At 35.3% G+C, this 16770-nt stretch overlaps 1 protein-coding gene across 5 annotated transcripts; it reads right to left on the reverse strand.

Annotated features, from left to right (window-relative positions):
• Window positions 1-4924: 4924 nt before the first annotated feature.
• Window positions 4925-15374, reverse strand: LOC123552105 (xylosyltransferase oxt-like). 5 transcript variants are annotated; one of them, XR_008370677.1, is made up of 7 exons: window positions 14922-15172; window positions 12985-13133; window positions 12640-12778; window positions 11801-11887; window positions 10978-11049; window positions 10192-10335; window positions 4925-6335 (listed from the first exon to the last, which is right to left on the reverse strand). XR_008370677.1 is itself a non-coding variant. In XM_053541646.1 (6 exons), the coding sequence occupies exons 1-5, from the start codon at window positions 14986-14988 to the stop codon at window positions 10982-10984; spliced, it is 510 nt and encodes a 169-aa protein (XP_053397621.1). In that variant the 5' UTR covers window positions 14989-15174; the 3' UTR covers window positions 4925-6335; window positions 10978-10981. The 5 variants fall into 5 exon arrangements, 3 of the variants coding, with proteins under 3 accessions (XP_053397621.1, XP_053397619.1, XP_053397620.1); XR_008370678.1 differs by lacking the exon at window positions 14922-15172 and adding an exon at window positions 15201-15374 and having other exon boundaries at window positions 4925-10335; XM_053541646.1 differs by lacking the exon at window positions 10192-10335 and having other exon boundaries at window positions 14922-15174.
• Between the last annotated feature and the right edge of the window lie 1396 nt (window positions 15375-16770).

Below are 16770 nucleotides of genomic sequence, written 5' to 3' on the forward strand. Positions count from 1 at the left end.
TAAGGAATGGAATGAAAATCAATACAATATCCTGTGATCGTTTGTAAAATCCATGGATCATTAGTAAAACGTTTCCATATATTTAAACAAAACTTAAGCCTACCTACATGAGAGGTGGTGTCCAGTCTATCTAACTTGGGGCAGTAGAAACAGTAGCTGAGGCCCTTGCTCTACCTCTCCGGAAATTCTGCTGGCCATACTGTTGCTGATACTGATTTCTCCCATACTGTTGTCCATATGGACTAAATCTACTGGGTCTCCTTGTCTTGAAACCAGAAGTTCGATCCCGAAAAGGTCTATGAGAACCACTAGAGCCATAATATGAGGCACTTACAGACCTATCTCTAGCTAGTGAAAAACCAACTTCGCAATTCTTCACTTCCTTGGCGATGTCATCACCAAATAATTTTTTGGTAATGGGAACATTGACATTGCAAAGATTGCTATATTTCCTATTTAGAAATGGACGACACTGATATCTGCGTCTTAAGGAAATGTTGTACTGAACCTGACCAGTTAACCTTATCAATTCGGTCAAAATACTCTTTGTCTCACTATTACCAATGATGTGATGTTTCAGAACAGAAGCCAAATTTACAACTGCAACCATTTCAGCAGCAACAATGCTCTGAATATCCACCAAACAACGATCAGCAGTCTGGCCTCTCTTGCCAAGAACCTTCCACACATCCAAATTAACGGAAGGTGGTGCAAGCAAATCACAATTTTCCGGCAACTTATACTTTTGTAAAATGTCAGAAATATTGTGTTGAGATGTACATGACAAATTTACTAATTTTGCTAAGGCCTTATCAATAGAAGGACCCTTTTCTGAAACAGGAATTTGGGGTAAATCCCAATAATCTTCATCATAATCAGACTCATTATGATCATCGCCAAACATAGCCTTTTCAAGGTCTTTTTTAGCATTATCAGGGGAAAAATTCTCCTTGAAACCAAAACTGTCTGAGCAATCATTATCATTACCACCATAACTCTCCGAGTCAGAAATGTCATCAGGATTTACTTCTACCCGTAAACTTGGTCTACCACGAAAACTCTGCGAGCTTTCTTCATTATTCAAACCTAATTTGGCTGTCAAAAGAAGATAACTCCTCCAAATTCAGATCATTTTTCTCATTCTTGCTTTTCTTGGTTGTCTTAATTTTGGATGTATTTTTCTTTTTTGTGACAACTGACTTCAATGTTTTCGTGCTTGCAGCACGTGTCTTGCCAGTTTTACCTTTCTTCTTGGACGAAGATTCACCTACCTCAACCTCCGCGCCGCCTGGAGGTGTCGAAATAACTTGAGAATTTGTATTGATATCAGCTTCTTCGAAGCCTTCCAAATCATCATCCGACGCTAAACTGAGGTCTTCGTCCTCGTTTGAGCTCAATTTTACCAAATACTAGGTAAAAAACCAAAAACTGGAAAGTATTATCGACACTTCGTGCTGATATGAGCAAAAACACTTACCAAAAAACAAAGTACAAAAAAAGTTTACAGCAGAAAAGCGTGCGCCAAAAACGTGCTACCTTACTCGTCTAACGCTCGATAAACTATGAAGTTAGTAGCGCCTGAGTGAGCATGATGCGGATGACGTAGTTCTATTGGTTTATTAGTCGGTTTTTTACTTTAAAACGCGGTGCTTTCTCGCGATACTCGATAGAAATGCTATTTGTATACATGTGCAAGGCCGGAGGCCTTACGGAAAAAAATGTACCGGTTAGTAAACAGGCTTTTTGTTAGACAAAATTAAACTTTAGTAGTGATCTGCGTATTTCTCCACATGATAATTGTTACGCAATCATCGTAGATTATCGTGAAGGTAGATTGCTGTGGAGGTGCATTACTCCGGATGTGTTTCAATGCTAACGATAAATGAAATCATGTATGCAAATTAACTGTTATCAGTGTTCCCAGAAAATAAAATCAGGCTGATTTAAAACTGCAACCATTGACTCCAAGAAAACTTTGAAATTTAATAGGACCTTTTCGCATAAAGTCTGATTATACATCCCGTTCCATGCCGCTGAATTAAGTAGATTGATGCTCATAATATACTTTGTATACTTTTGAATAAGATTTTGGAATGCTCGATGAAAAGAGACGAGCTTAAGATTTACTAATCGGCCGTATTTCCGTCAGTCGATCTGTTTGTCTTGCTATGTTATCTCTCCTCCTTCACAAGTTCCTCCCATTGTCTGATTATTGATGTAGTGATTGTTCCAGTCGTATCTTCTTAGAATGACAGACATTTCTTTGAAGCTTGAATAAAGTTAAATGACACAATAAAGTAAGGAACTGAAAAGCTGTAATTATGACTTATCTCGTGCTTGAATCATACCCTTTTATGAATTATGCACCTCACAGTCGTAACCTGGACGTCTTTCATTCATGGTGGGTATTACAATTATTGTATTGTCCATATAGATCTACTTACTCGTTCGTCTGTAAACATTCAATTCTAAGCGATATTATAATTGAAATCTTCTGTAGACATAGAAAGGGTTAGGACTGCATTTTGGGTTAGGACTGCATTTGGAGTTAAGTCTGCATTTGGGGTTAGGACTGCATTTGGAGTTAAGTCTGCATTTGGGGTCTCTCAGGATAAGGTGTTTCATATGTTTATGTTTGTTTCTCTGAATTTCTACTTTTTGTGATAAATCCTTCGGTGATGGCTAAGAATGAATCATTTTTGTATCTTTGAAATCCTGTTTTTTTTTGAGTGAAGACATGATTTAATCGTAAGAACACGTAAGATGAAAGCCAGTCATAGAGAAACCTATCCTCATACAATGGTATCTACATTATATTGATAAATGGGAGTGGCATTTACAGAAGAAAAAACCTGCGGATTTCCAATATAACAACGTAGATGTTATGTCAACTTTAAGGCAGTCAATAACTATGACATTTTATTTAACGAAATAAAGGGTATAAGTGTATCGCTCTCTTTTTCTTCATGTCGCCTATAAATTTAAAAAAATGTGAAAGCAATTTCAGTTTGATTTGAAATAACATGCACGTACTTGCAATGTAATAACAGACACGATTATCGTTTTGTTCTAAATTTTTATTATCTAGTTATACTTTAATGTTGTTACCACAAGCAGCCTGGCGATTTTGAAAATGACTCAAAAGAAAAAAATCTGTAATTCTCATTACTGTAGTGTCATCTCCATTATTAAATAAAGGGAGCGATTAAATGATTAAACTGAACAAATTATTTCAAGTACATAATATTATGTGAATTGAAAGTTATTTCGGTTTAGCATGAACTAAAACCAAGCGAGCAAAATAAAAAAAATTGGCAATCGCATAATGCCTTATTTAAAATGTTTAGGTACTGAGGATGTATCAAAATAGGTTACTTAAGATGTAATAGAAACGGCGATTGGAATGCAGAAGTCGATATTCTACGCATTTATCATAAAAGTGCATGTTGCATAACGGCAAGTTATGATGTCTATATCTGAATTATTATGTTGGATTCCTAATCGATTACCGTTTGCCCATTTACTTCTTACTGTTTTCCTCGTGCGTGTACGTTGATTTAGGTTATTTTATACATTATATTAAGTGAAAATACCAGTAAATTGCCGGTAATAGTTATCTAAAGTGGTAAATAACGTAAGTGTCTCATGATCCTAGGATAACCTTATGTGTGTGTGTGTGTGTGTGTGTGTGTGTGTGTTCGGGTTTAACGTCTTTTTCAACAACCTTAAGAATGAGTGATGATAGTAGTAATCTGCCTTTAGTACTGTCGTCAGGCCCGGCTCCAGAAATTTTTGACTCGGGGTGGGGGGGGGGGGGGCACCAGTCTAGAACAAGGTTGTCGCCGCCGAGGCGCATAACGAGGTATTTGGGGTGCCTTTTGCCCGTGTTGGAGAGGTTCATGGGGCTCTCCCCTGGAAATTTTTGAAATACAGGCATGAAATGGTGGCATCTGGTGCATTTTTTAGGTCTAAATTTTGAGGTAATGGAGTAGTCACTCCCCTCTTGATGGGGAAAGATGGGTCAGGGGGCTCTCCCCCTGGAAAATTTTGAAATACAGGTATGCAATGGTGGCCTCTGGTGCGTTTCTGGGTCTAAATTGTGAGAAAAAAGTATTCCTTTGCCAAAATAGTAGATTGCATCTTTGATGAGTATATGTCACTTCTCAGCCAACTGTGTGGGGGGGGGGGGGGGGGGGGCACGGGCCCCCTCGGCCCGGCCCTGGATCCGGGCCTGGATGTGTAACTGAGTCTGGATCGTTGCTCTTTTTTGGCTATTTATAATATTGTCGGAAACACTGATGAATTTTCAATGAACTAACGCTCAGTTAAAACATACATTTTATACCAATAATGCACTTACATACCAAGCAGAGTTTCTGCACTTGTATAATTTTGTTTGACGAAGAACATACCAGTCTTTAGAGTATTGTTAACAGTACTCTAAACGTTTCTTCTTGTCACGTTAGCACGTATTCCTATATCTGTTTCAATTTTACAAGCGTATCTACATTGAATTGCTGTCAGTGAAGGGGAAACAACGTTAAACATCATTTGGTATATGCATTAAGAGACATCTCCCATTTTTTGTGTTTGTCAACTATGTTTTGTGGTACGAATACACTTACTACATAGTCTATGTTCTTCTAAGCCAAATAATAATGCTTTTTTGTTAATGTTATATATTCCTGTTGGCATATACGTACATATTGAGACTAAGTGTTTCAGTATCTACATTATATTGTTTCAGACGCGAAGTTTTAATATAGCTTTTGAAATAAGTACAATAGGAAATACTAGAGTACAAAGTAAGTTTAACTGTGTCATATAAATATGGATTAAAAGAATTAATGACGGTTTCAATGTGCACGCACATGAATACACAATTATAAATTTACCTTTGACCAGTAAGTAAAAAACAAAATAGTTTTTCAACCGAGTTTCGTTTAATGGTGTAAGGATGTTATTAAAACAAAAGTGATAAATACGTTTGAAGCCACCAGATAAAAAAGATACAGTTGATACTCGATATCTCGAACTCTGTTGTCTTAAAATCCAGCCATCTCGAAGACATTTTTCGGCCCCGTTCCGAAAACACGTGCACAAAATATCTTTTTATGTCGAATTTCAGTTATCATGAAGTAAAACGCTGGATCCCTTGGAGCTCGAGATACCGAGATGAAACTGTATTTTAGACTGATTGTGTACAGTGTTAATGCCTACAGTAATATGTTGAATTTATAATATACAGTTCACTTTGACAAAACATATATGTAGGTTTTCAGTAATCAACCGACTACAGAACATCACAACTTCTACGGTTTTTAAACAACCACAAGTGATACAATAACATATACTTAGGTAACACGTCATAACATGTAATTATTTGTCGTCAAATATGTTGTAAAGTAAAATGAGAATGAGTTTAAGTTAGGTTGATGTTTTCTTTAAAATGCAATACATATATGACTTTGTGTGTCCTCACATTCAGACACACAACAGTTATCAGTAACCTCATTTTCAAAAAGATGAAACACGATGAAGCTCTTTCACTGGTTTTAAAGCAAAGCCATGTTGTGAACCGAATGTGACATCATAACCATCGTTTCTTCAAACTCCCGGCCGACATATTGATATTTGCGCAGAATAGTACTCTTGTCATCTCCGTATCCTTTGAATATTCGGACCGTGTACCTTTCGTGTGACACGCCCTAATTGCCAAGTCATTTCCGAACAATGTACAGTCTGAACATTCGTTTTTCTGTACCATACTATTCTGGTGTGCGTATTTATCTGGTATTTAATTGCATAAAGATATTCCATCCTTCCAGCTCTAGCGTTTTCTGTTCCTTCATCATTTGTATTCTTATCATCCGTTATATTTTGTCGTATGATTAGTCTTGACAGAGTATCTAACATTTGTGACATCTTATATCTAATTGTAGCTCACGGCTCGGTATTCTGAAGTGGAAATAATTTAAATTTTCATTTTTTTCCAGGGTGGCTGAAAGACTTTTGCCTATATATTAATACATTTTACAATCAAAGCGACCAGTTTTGTCTTTTAAATGTCTGTAAATATGGGCGGAAACTATTTGACATTCGGATAGAGTATTCTATTGTTTGGTGCGAATTATCTTCCGGATATCCCCTAGTAGAAATTCTGACTTATCCACTGACCAATTGCCGGGTGTTGTCAACATATGTTGAGGATTCGTTCAAAGATACTTTGTCATTCTCATTATGGTGTACAAAATGTATTTGTATCTGGACTGTCTTCAGGAGAACGATCATTTCTTCCGTAAAAACCTCCTGCGCGAGACAATTTGATCCTTCGTCTGAATTAAAATTAGAAACATGTTTATAGTGGCTTATTTATTACATTTCGTTATGTCGCGTTGGCGTGCGCCAAAGCTAGACAACGAAACACTTTTTTCCGTCTTGGTACCCGCGTCAACAGACAAAACAAAATCTCTGTTAATAGAGTGAAACAACAAATCATTTCATTTTGTCTTTGCGTGCGCACCAACATGACACTTTTGCTGATGGCGCGTGCGCCAGCACGCAATGTAATGTTCCGTTCTGTCGCTTCGATATGTCGGGTTATTAGCATCCTATTGTCGCGTTGGCGCGCGCGACTAAACGACTCTCAAAACGTTCAACATGTCGTTATTGCGCGTTGCCACGCGCGCCAGCACAACACAACGAAATGGGATCCATAAACCGTGCGAACGCCAACGCGACATAACGAAATGACCCAAATCAGCCACTTACATGGTTATCACCAAAATATTAAACAATTGCAACAATATCAGTAAATGAAAATTTTATCAAAATTTGATAGTTCCGTTCAAAAGGGCCCTTTTAAAAAATGTATAATATTATATATATAAACTAACACTACTCAAGCTATGATTTCTTAAAATTTTAGAAAAAAAGTGGCAGTGTATTCAAGAATTGTTAAACTCTACATATACAATGGGGCTCGTTGAACGTATGTTCTTATTTCACAGGTATTGTGTAAAACTATATGAGGTATTATTAAAGGAAATGATTAACATCTCAGCCGTTATAAGTACAAAAATAGAAAACAACATACAGGTAATAATTCAACTTATGATAACAATGTGAAAGAATTAAGCCGAAATAATGCCAAAAATACCTGTTATGTTTAAAAAAAACTGCCGAGGATTGTGACAATGCTTGCAGATTAAGGAAGGTTACCAGTATTCTACTCCACAAACCTACTACAAATTGTTAAACCATAGCCTATCGAACATTTTAGATACCGCGTATACCTTACAAGTTACATATTAGATTTATTTTAGATTCGCGTATACCTTGCATATAGTGGTTTAATACTGTCGTAGAGCATAATGTTTGTAAAATGTATTTACAAGTGTAATAATCAAAAAAATGTTTCAACTATAGACTATACAGCAAATTTGGTGTAGAAGCTGTCTATTTAAAAAAAAAACAAAAAACAAAACAAGCAGTGTTTGCGACATCTCCCAAAATACATATTAATATTAAAAAAAGAAAATGTTTCTCGACAGCTGCAAGCTGTACTCAATTTGAAGGAAAACTACATATACATTTTAGCACACATAGTAATTTTGATTTCTGACTTTGCTGAAATGTATGTACTTTCCAAATGCTCAAGACGTCAAAATATAGATATTCAACAGGTGCAGTTATTCAACAAGATACATGTGTCCGTGCGTAGTACATACACTATAGTAAACGGTGTCTACAATCACGTTCAGACATAACTGTTCGTAAACTATGTTAAAAGTTTTTACCGCAAAAAATAAAACTATAGCGATATTAACAGAATTATTTTGGATCCGCGTACACCTTTCATAAAGTGGTTTAATACTGTCGCAGAGCATAATGCTTATCATGCAAAGGTTTGCAACATATAACTATAAAACAAGTTTAACATAGAAGCTACCTGCAATCAAAATGTATTTACAAATGCAGTAATCAAAAAATGTTTGAATTATAGACAATACAGCAAATTTGATGTAGAAACTGCCTATTACAAAACTCGAGCAGTGTTTACGACATCTCCCAAAATAATGTTACTATTAAAAAAAAATCTCGACAGATGCAAGCTGTACTGAATTTGAAGGAAAATACATGTACATTTTAGCACACATAGTAATTTGGATTTCTGACTTTGCTGTAATACATGTACTTTTAAAATGCTCAAAACGCCAAAATATAGAACAGGTGTTCAGCAAGATACATGTGACCGTGCATAGTACATACACTACAGTATACGTTATCTACAATGATATAACTGTTCGTGTTTCAACACATCACGTAGTTTTCAACACTATAAATGGCCAATGTTACATAATGAGATTGCAAACTGCTTCTACAGCGTATGCGCAGAAGTTTTCACCTTATACACTGTTAAGTACATTTACTTTATTCGTGTTCGAAGAAAACAAGTTCTTCACTATTTGTTATGCGGTGGATTTTTTGGTTGTAGTCTTTGACCAGGATGACAACATCAGATGTCCAGCAGCTGTCAATCTTCTTATGTTTCACAAATAATCTCGCCGTATAGAATGCAAAGCTACGTTGTTTGGTCAAGTCTTCGTTAATGTACGTTTGGGTCAAAACCTTTGTTTTGAGCGAAAACCTTGCTTTGTATATTCGCTGGCGAACTCGGTATGAAGTGAATTTTACAATAATAGGCCGCGGGCTTCCGGATTCTCTGGGTTTGCCAACTCGGTGGCATCTGTCGATTTCAGATAATTCCAAATTCACATTTAGTTTTTTGCAAGTGCCAAGGATAATTTGATCCGAATTTTCATCTTTAGTTTCCGGAATTCCAGTGATACGAATATTATTCCGACGACTGTATTGTTCAGAGGAATCGGCACTATATTTCAATTCATTCACACTCGATCTTAAATTGTTATTCTCAGTTTTCAGTTTTAAGTTTTCAGATTCAAGACATTTTACTTTTTCCTGAAGACCAGACAATACACCATCAATAATAGCATTGACAGATGAACTGACAACGTCTTTGATCATTTCCACTATATCATCTTTGAAAGAAGATTTTAAAACTTCAGATATTTTTCTAGATCTTCCTGAGTGAAAGAAACATTCGTGACACTTGCTTCACCCTCCATAATTTGGGAAAATGTACGTGTTTTCTTGGAGTCAAAATTTTCAAATGGTGAAGACAAATAACGCTTTTTCCTGGTACTTGGCTCAGGGGTTGAACCTGTTAATGACATGTGTGACTATACCTTTGCACAAAGCTGTATGCATGGCGTACTTCAACAGTATATACGTTTATATTTACGACTATATATGATCACTGGCGCGTGAAAATAACGTGGGAATTATGAATATTTCAGCTGATGTTATACTATCAAAGTTTTCATAAGTTCGAGATAAATCATACTTCTCATCAAATTGCCATATCCTATTAGATATCCTGCACAAAAATTATCACCCGAAACGTCTAAAATCACCGCATTTTCAAAGTTTTAATATCCCACGATGAGAAACAAACTTGCCGCCATGATCACGTGATGAAAGTGGATTTCTTCGTTGTTGTAGTATTTGGTTTTATTGTAGTAGTTTTGTCGCCGTCGTTATTGTTGGTCGTCGGTGTTCTTGTAACAGCTTCGACTGTTAGTTTTGTTATTTGAGTTATTGTTGATGTAGATGTTGTTTTTTCTTTTTTGTCGCTGTGGTAGATAGATTTCTTGCAGAAGGTGGAATTGTTTACCCTACTGTCGATGATGGGACCTCTGAGTTTACTTTTTCATGAATAAAAGAAAATACAGAATGTCGGGAAATATTTAGGCCATTTTTTTATTTTAAGAAAAAGAAGCATTACAATTTTATAAAAAAGGAAATATTTTTCCTTTTTTTTGTTTTGGCATCTCTTCTACTGTTTATGGCATGTAATAGTCAGGGAATGACATGCACACTGCATATCTGCTATGCAAGTTGAATGAAACAGCAGTGAACAAAACTTTATGTACTGTTCACATGGGATGGTTCTCTTAATAGGTGATATTTGTATCTTAGATATGGCCCGCGGTGATGGAATTCTGACCAGTTCAAAATGGCGGAAGAAGATGGCAGTGACCTTGATATTGTTGCAATTGTTTAATATTTTTGTGATTACCATGTAAGTGATATATTATTATTTATTACACTATGTAGTTAATTCTTTAACTTTCTGATCCTTTTCAAGTTTGAAAGTGTTGATCCTTGGTAACTCGGGGATATTTGCATATTACTAGCTGCATATTTTCAAGTTATGTTCCTCAGTCACATATCCAATTGTAGTACTTTTTTCTGAAAGAAAAATTAAACAAGAACAAGAAAAAGAAAACGTTATTTTGTGATTTCAGTGTATGTATAATTGATGTGCCTTCAATGCCATGCATTTTGTCACAAATTTCCCTCAGTATTGAACATGTAGCTATATTGTTTTAAGGGCGATGATCAGAGCATATGATAATAGTTTAAAGATCACCTAAAGCTTTCTTATCAATCACCTGTCTTATATAGCTGTAGCAGTTTGTATGTATGTATATAATTTGTCTATGATATCGATTGTCCGATTAGCTCAGCTGGTAGAGCATCTGACTTGCAAGCAGAAGGTCGCAGGTTCGAGTCCTGTATCGGGCTGCACATTTTTCCGCTCCTATTACATTGGTGCCGTGAGTGTGGTGACTAGCCTTGGAATCCTAGAGCTAGGGTGAAGCAATGGCTGGGTTAGTCAAAAGAATCTGAGTTTGTCTTTAAAAAAAGGAGGGAGGAATGTAGCAGTGTGTATATAATGTATATAATGTATATAATTTGTCTATGATATCGATTGTCCGATTAGCTCAGTTGGTAGAGCATCTGACTTGCAAGCAGAAGGTCGCAGGTTCGAGTCCTGTATCGGGCTGCACATTTTTCCGCTCCTATTACATAGCTAATTTGTACATTTACCTATTTAACAGCATTGTAACGCAGTTGTCATAACAATAGGAAGTAGTATCAGCTGTAAATGGTGTGAAATACCTAGAAAAAAATATGTATATATATGGTTACTAAATTTGTAGCAGATGCAGTTTCTGTAAATATTTTCAGGAGTGTTTTAAAAAACAATGATTCAACAATTCAAAGTATATAAAAATAAAATGTACATGATTACATTTACGCGTATATTCTGTTATGGCATTATAAGATTTACATAGTATGTATCATTGTATATTATGTATAAAATTATCGAACAGTATGTTCTTTTATTATTGTAATATATATTATTGCGAAATTTAAAAGGTCAGGCAGGTTAAAACACATGTGAGCAACTGCATTACATCAAACGACATCAGCATGAATCAAACCAGCCATCATATCCACGACCGGTAATTTTGACTAACCTTATAGTAACAAAGATAACATGAATGTATTGCATTTCAAGTCATTACTTCAAAAATTATATCAAAAGATAATAGGTAAGGGTAGATTTCTCGGAAGCACAGAGCACTAAAACCACAGCCCCAGAGCCACGCATTTACATAGTAGGCCCACAACAAAAAGAAAAATATTTCAGACGGGTTGCTTCAAACATCCAACAAGTACATATTAATTTATGCTAAATATAGATTGAGGGGAAGGAAATGGTAAGGGGCAAAATGGGGCTGGGTGGGGCTGAGGGCAACTTTGTATTGGTAATTATTTTCATCATCATCTTTTGAAACGCAATTTAGCAGATAAATAAATATATGTATATACATAAATATATTTAATTGTATATTCGGTACTTTACCGTTGAACTTTGTATTCCGTGCTCCAGAAGTTGTAATGGTTGTTAGAGTCGTGGTTGAATTAGTCAATGTTTGTATTGTTGTGGTTCCTACAATATGTATGATATGATTATGTAGCACGAATGGTTAAATTTTATCTTTTTCATAATATTCACTCTAAGTCAAGAAAAATACCATGTATTATAATTTAATTGTCCCCCGCTTACATTGTTTTAATCTTTATTTTTCGTGTTTGCTTTGTTTAATTGTTATTTCGATTTATAAATTACGAGATGAACTTAACCTGCTAAATTTCTATAATGAACTTGTCCATCTTCCAATTTGGACAGTACCATTCACTGCTAAAAGGGGTGCTTACCAAAAGGATACTGGCTGAATAGCGAACAGTGCAGATCACGGATGTGCACACTGATCATGATCTACACTGGTCGCAAGGGCAGAATCAATCATGTCCAGCATGGTAAGGGTTAAACAGACTTTATTTTAGCTATATGTGGTGTCAAATTGGGTCATACGTCTTTCAGGAAATACAGCTTGAATTATGATTAATAAGCCATTAAAAACGTTTTCCACAGATGATAGTATCAAGTATAGGTCAGAAATAGGAAAAATACTGTGTGGTACTTATCTTATAAATTTAGCCGTGATATAACAATGTTAAGATGCATGAGAATATCATGCAATGTATTTAACTTTACTGATTTTGTATGAAATTATTTCTCAGTTTCATACATATGTTTCGTAATAAAGATTTTTTTCTTCTTTTCTTTTGAAATTATCTATCTCACAAAATTATTGTAAACACGATTCATACATATAAAATGCGTTTTTTCGAACATACCCATATTGTCGTAGACTGATATGCGCCAAGCCCCTCCACAATATTCCTCTACATTGCCTGCGCATTTAGTATTACATTCAGAATCTGGTTTCATCTCATAGTCCTTAATATTGTCTCCGCAGAAACATTCTTTTCCATTCTAAAAATATTTTTTTCTTATTCATTCGTTGGAATTACACAGTCCTAAATCAACAATTACACGCGCAATAGTCTAGAGCAAAATCCTTTTATTTGGTCAAATTATAATGAATTCATGATTAGATTTTAGTAAGAATTTAATAGCCTTAAGTTTCAAATGGTCTTTTCAAAAGTACTAGTACGATTACTAACGGAACCCTCTATTACCTCAGTACCAGCATATCTGAAGCGAAATTCCCTGCAAAGTCCCTTACAGAAATCGCCACTGTTAGACGCTGAATCTGGAAACATCATTTCTAGAATTCTGTCTTCTTTGTCTAGAAAGCAGCCTTTATAGCCGTCGGGATAGTACGTCGCTGAAACATAGGTATAAGCGTTCACTTGAATTAGCAACTGTTTATTGTGCCGGATAATGCTGATGGCCGTTTTTTTTGTTGAGGATGGGCGGGGTTATGTTGGGGTGGGGGTTGTGGGGGGGGGGGGTGTTGTCGCTTGTAGAAAAGGTCAAAGAAATCAACGATTCCTTATTTGGACGAATACAACATGTACAAATAATTAACCATGTTATCTTACCATGTATTTCAAATTCAGAAGCATGTGCTATGTTGACATGTGTATTGGATTAAACGTTTAGACGATCTGGTGGTTTTCCAGCTAAATAAAGACATGGGATTTTCCTCAGGACATAATTAGCACATATACATTTCAATTACAGGCGGTTACCTTGGAAGAACAAAATAATTCTCCAAAGCAACACGATAATTTGCACCAAAACTCTTTATCCCTTTTAGTGGGGCAAGAACTTACATGTCAGCGACCTTAACCATATGGCTATGAATATAGTTCAAGGTATGATCGCTTCTAATAGAACAATGAAACAGGAACGAAGTCTTTGCAAATATCTACAGACTGTAGAGGGAGAAAATGATAAAGAAAACCCCTGTAAGACGAGATTCAACCGCATCAGATTTGATTTTATCGCATTACACAAAAAAAATGAATGGATTCCATATCCCAAAGTACCGGTAAATATAATAACACTGGGTCATATAACGGACAATATGCGAATTAAAATATCGATCATCTTATAAAACAAAGATATAAGGATAAATGTCAGTGTGTTTTAACCTGAATATTGGTTAGAATTTAAAAATATAAATCTTATACTAGTATTTGCCTTTTTCTGCTACAATTGTTTTAAAGTTGCATATAAATGTATAGCGCTAAAACGACAGAATAATGTATGCATCTTGTCAACTTGAAAGATGGAATTAGAATTTAACACTACAATGCGGTAGTGTCATTTGCATAACGTAATAAAAATTGTATTTGAATTTTTTTTTTGTATGACGATATAGAAATATTTAGAAAGAAAAACGTTATGCAACAGAGGAATAAAACTTTATCAATATACTTGCTATATTTTGTTTTATGGTTCCTTAATACTGTACACTATGAAACTATGACAAAAGCCCAACAGGAAAAGCCACGTTCTAAGAGCGCAGCCACACACACAAACATGTTTATTGATTAATCGGTCTACAGACAATTTTGAATATATTCTCACTATTGATTTAAAGTAATTAAAGTAGTTTAACTGTACGTGGAAATTTTCTGTTGACCTTATCAACTTTAAAGTGGCAGTGGTAACAAACAGTTCTAACATCACCTTTTAACAAAGTGTCTGTACCCACAGATGGACATGATTAATGATGTTACTGTTAACGGCAATCGCAGGTACAGTGTGACACACTTTGTTGCTCATAGTAAGGGCATATCCAACTACAGTATCTTTGTTTATTAATGTTTTCGATGATTCATAATCTATTTTCAAGTAGATCCGGCAACTCTTATTTAATATGTGGCTAATGGTTGTATTTGTTTTGAATATATTCATTACGTCCGTTTTCCTGTGTTAATTGTTCGGATCAGATTATAACTTAACGAATTTCAATACTGTAGTCTTAATTCAGTTTTAATATTTTTTCAAGGCTGCAAAGGAAAACCAAATAGATACAATGTAGTTGGATTAAATAATAATCTTAATTTACTAGATATCAATTCAATTAAATAGAGTTAAACGAAACTTATTTATTTTATATTTCTTAAATGTATATTCAACCATGTAGATAAAATATCTTTACCTTGCAATCCTTTTAGTGATATACAGGCTAACAAAGAGAAAATGAAACCATAGTATGGCGCAGGCATTATCCAAATTTAAAAATGTGTGCGAAAATAGACATCATGTAAGTTTAACACAATTTTGTACGTACATGTCACGTTAGGACACACTGTCCTTAATGTGGTTTTTAACATTGTTTATGCGTTGTGAAATAGGCGTAACTTTAACTTGTTATTATTTCCGTTGTTTCTTTCCGGTTTTATTAGGACGTAGAAAATATTTCCAACACATTTTTTACCTTTACTGAAATTCAAACCCAATTTGCCAATAACGCAGATGAGGATGAATATAACAATTTAGTATTGCCTGAACTTAAGAAGGAAAGTAAAATCGGAAGCTACATGTTAAAACCTATATTTTACTTATTAACATCAATTATTTAAAGCTCCAGATGTAAACTAGTCACTCGTTATAACGCGAGGTCTCATCCCACATTTATCTGGCATTTACACTCTGCTCTTTAAATCCCACACAATCATAACAAAATTTAAGTGCGCAGAGCATTCAGTTGGCCCCTATGTTGCTTATAAAGCTGAGTTATTTAAGGATCATTTTGTTTTGTAAACTATATGTCTTGTTTCAACCAATACACTCTATTTTTTGTAAGAAAGAACATCAGACTTGTTACTTTGACATTTTATCAGGATGTAACACCTGTTCTTCAAAATACTTACGCTGGTATTACTTTTTGTGCTTGATATTGGTCATCTGGTAGGATCATTTCTCTGTTAATCGTAGTGGTAAACAGTACAAGCAGTCAGAAATGATGAATAACGATAAAATTCAAAGAGAACTAGAAGTCTTATGATGTCTGAGAAAACCTCATCTTAAGTCTTACAGTCTTACACAAGGCGAACTTGCACAAGTCGGCACTAGCTGCATGCAAACCTTTCATCTTCCAGATATATACATTAAAACATTATTATTAAAGTGTATGTGGAAAATGAAATATGACAAGTGCAAAATTAGGTTGTTTTTGTTTTGAAATTTATGTACTATAGTTGGATTTTGAGTTCAGCGATGTTTTGTACATTTAATAATGAAAAGTCCGTTATTTAGGTAATGTTATTCATTACAATAGTGGTTCTTACCTCAAAAAGGCAAAGTAAATGAGCCGTGCCATGGGAAAACCAACATAGTGGGTTTGCGACCAGCATGGATCCAGACCAGCCTGCGCATCCGCGCAGTCTGGTCAGGATACATGCTGCTCGCTAACAGTTTCTCAATTGCAATATGCATTGACAGCGAACAGCATGGATCCTGACCAGACTGCGTGGATGCGCAGGCTGGTCTGGATCCATGCTGGTCGCAAACCCACTATGTTAGATTTCCCATGGCACGGCTCAAATCATGTTGCTTTCCCTAATCAGCAGACGAGTCTATAAATTAAACTCTCACACGTCATAATCCAACTATAATAATGTTATAAAAAACAGTGTTCAGGTTGATCTGGACCAAATTCAGTTATTTACAGTTCAAATACCTAAATATTTTCACTAAGGAAAAAATCAATAACTTTTTTGTGTAATTTTGTCTTGTCAGTTACTGTGATATGCTGGCTCCATGAACAACTGCATATGTCTTGTTTTAATTTTTTGTGCTTGAAATATATGTAAATGTTGAGTTCTGTTCAACCCGGGGCTAGAGGGCGTAGACGGCAGCATACTTTTCCACTACCGTCCATAAACAGGCTCAATCAAACCGAGACTGCTACGGCGACCTGTGTTTTTTCCACTTTTTTCTTTGTGTAGAGTTAGTCCATAATTTCGGCAAAATGTTAAAATACAAAAATGATTTACCTATGCAAA

The sequence above is a fragment of the Mercenaria mercenaria genome, chromosome 4 (genome assembly GCF_021730395.1).
Source record: "Mercenaria mercenaria strain notata chromosome 4, MADL_Memer_1, whole genome shotgun sequence".
NCBI lineage: Eukaryota > Metazoa > Mollusca > Bivalvia > Venerida > Veneridae > Mercenaria > Mercenaria mercenaria.

Bases quoted from the DNA above. Each gene is read 5' to 3' on its own strand.
- LOC123552105 (XM_053541646.1), bottom strand. From the start codon at position 14,988: ATGCCTGCGCCATACTATGGTTTCATTTTCTCTTTGTTAGCCTGTATA. The intron at 13,134-14,921 runs GTAAAGATATTT...CCTATGTTTCAG, and splicing joins ATCACTAAAAGGATTGCAAG to CGACGTACTATCCCGACGGC. The intron at 11,888-12,639 runs GTATGTTCGAAA...TACATATTGTAG, and splicing joins ATCAGTCTACGACAATATGG to GAACCACAACAATACAAACA.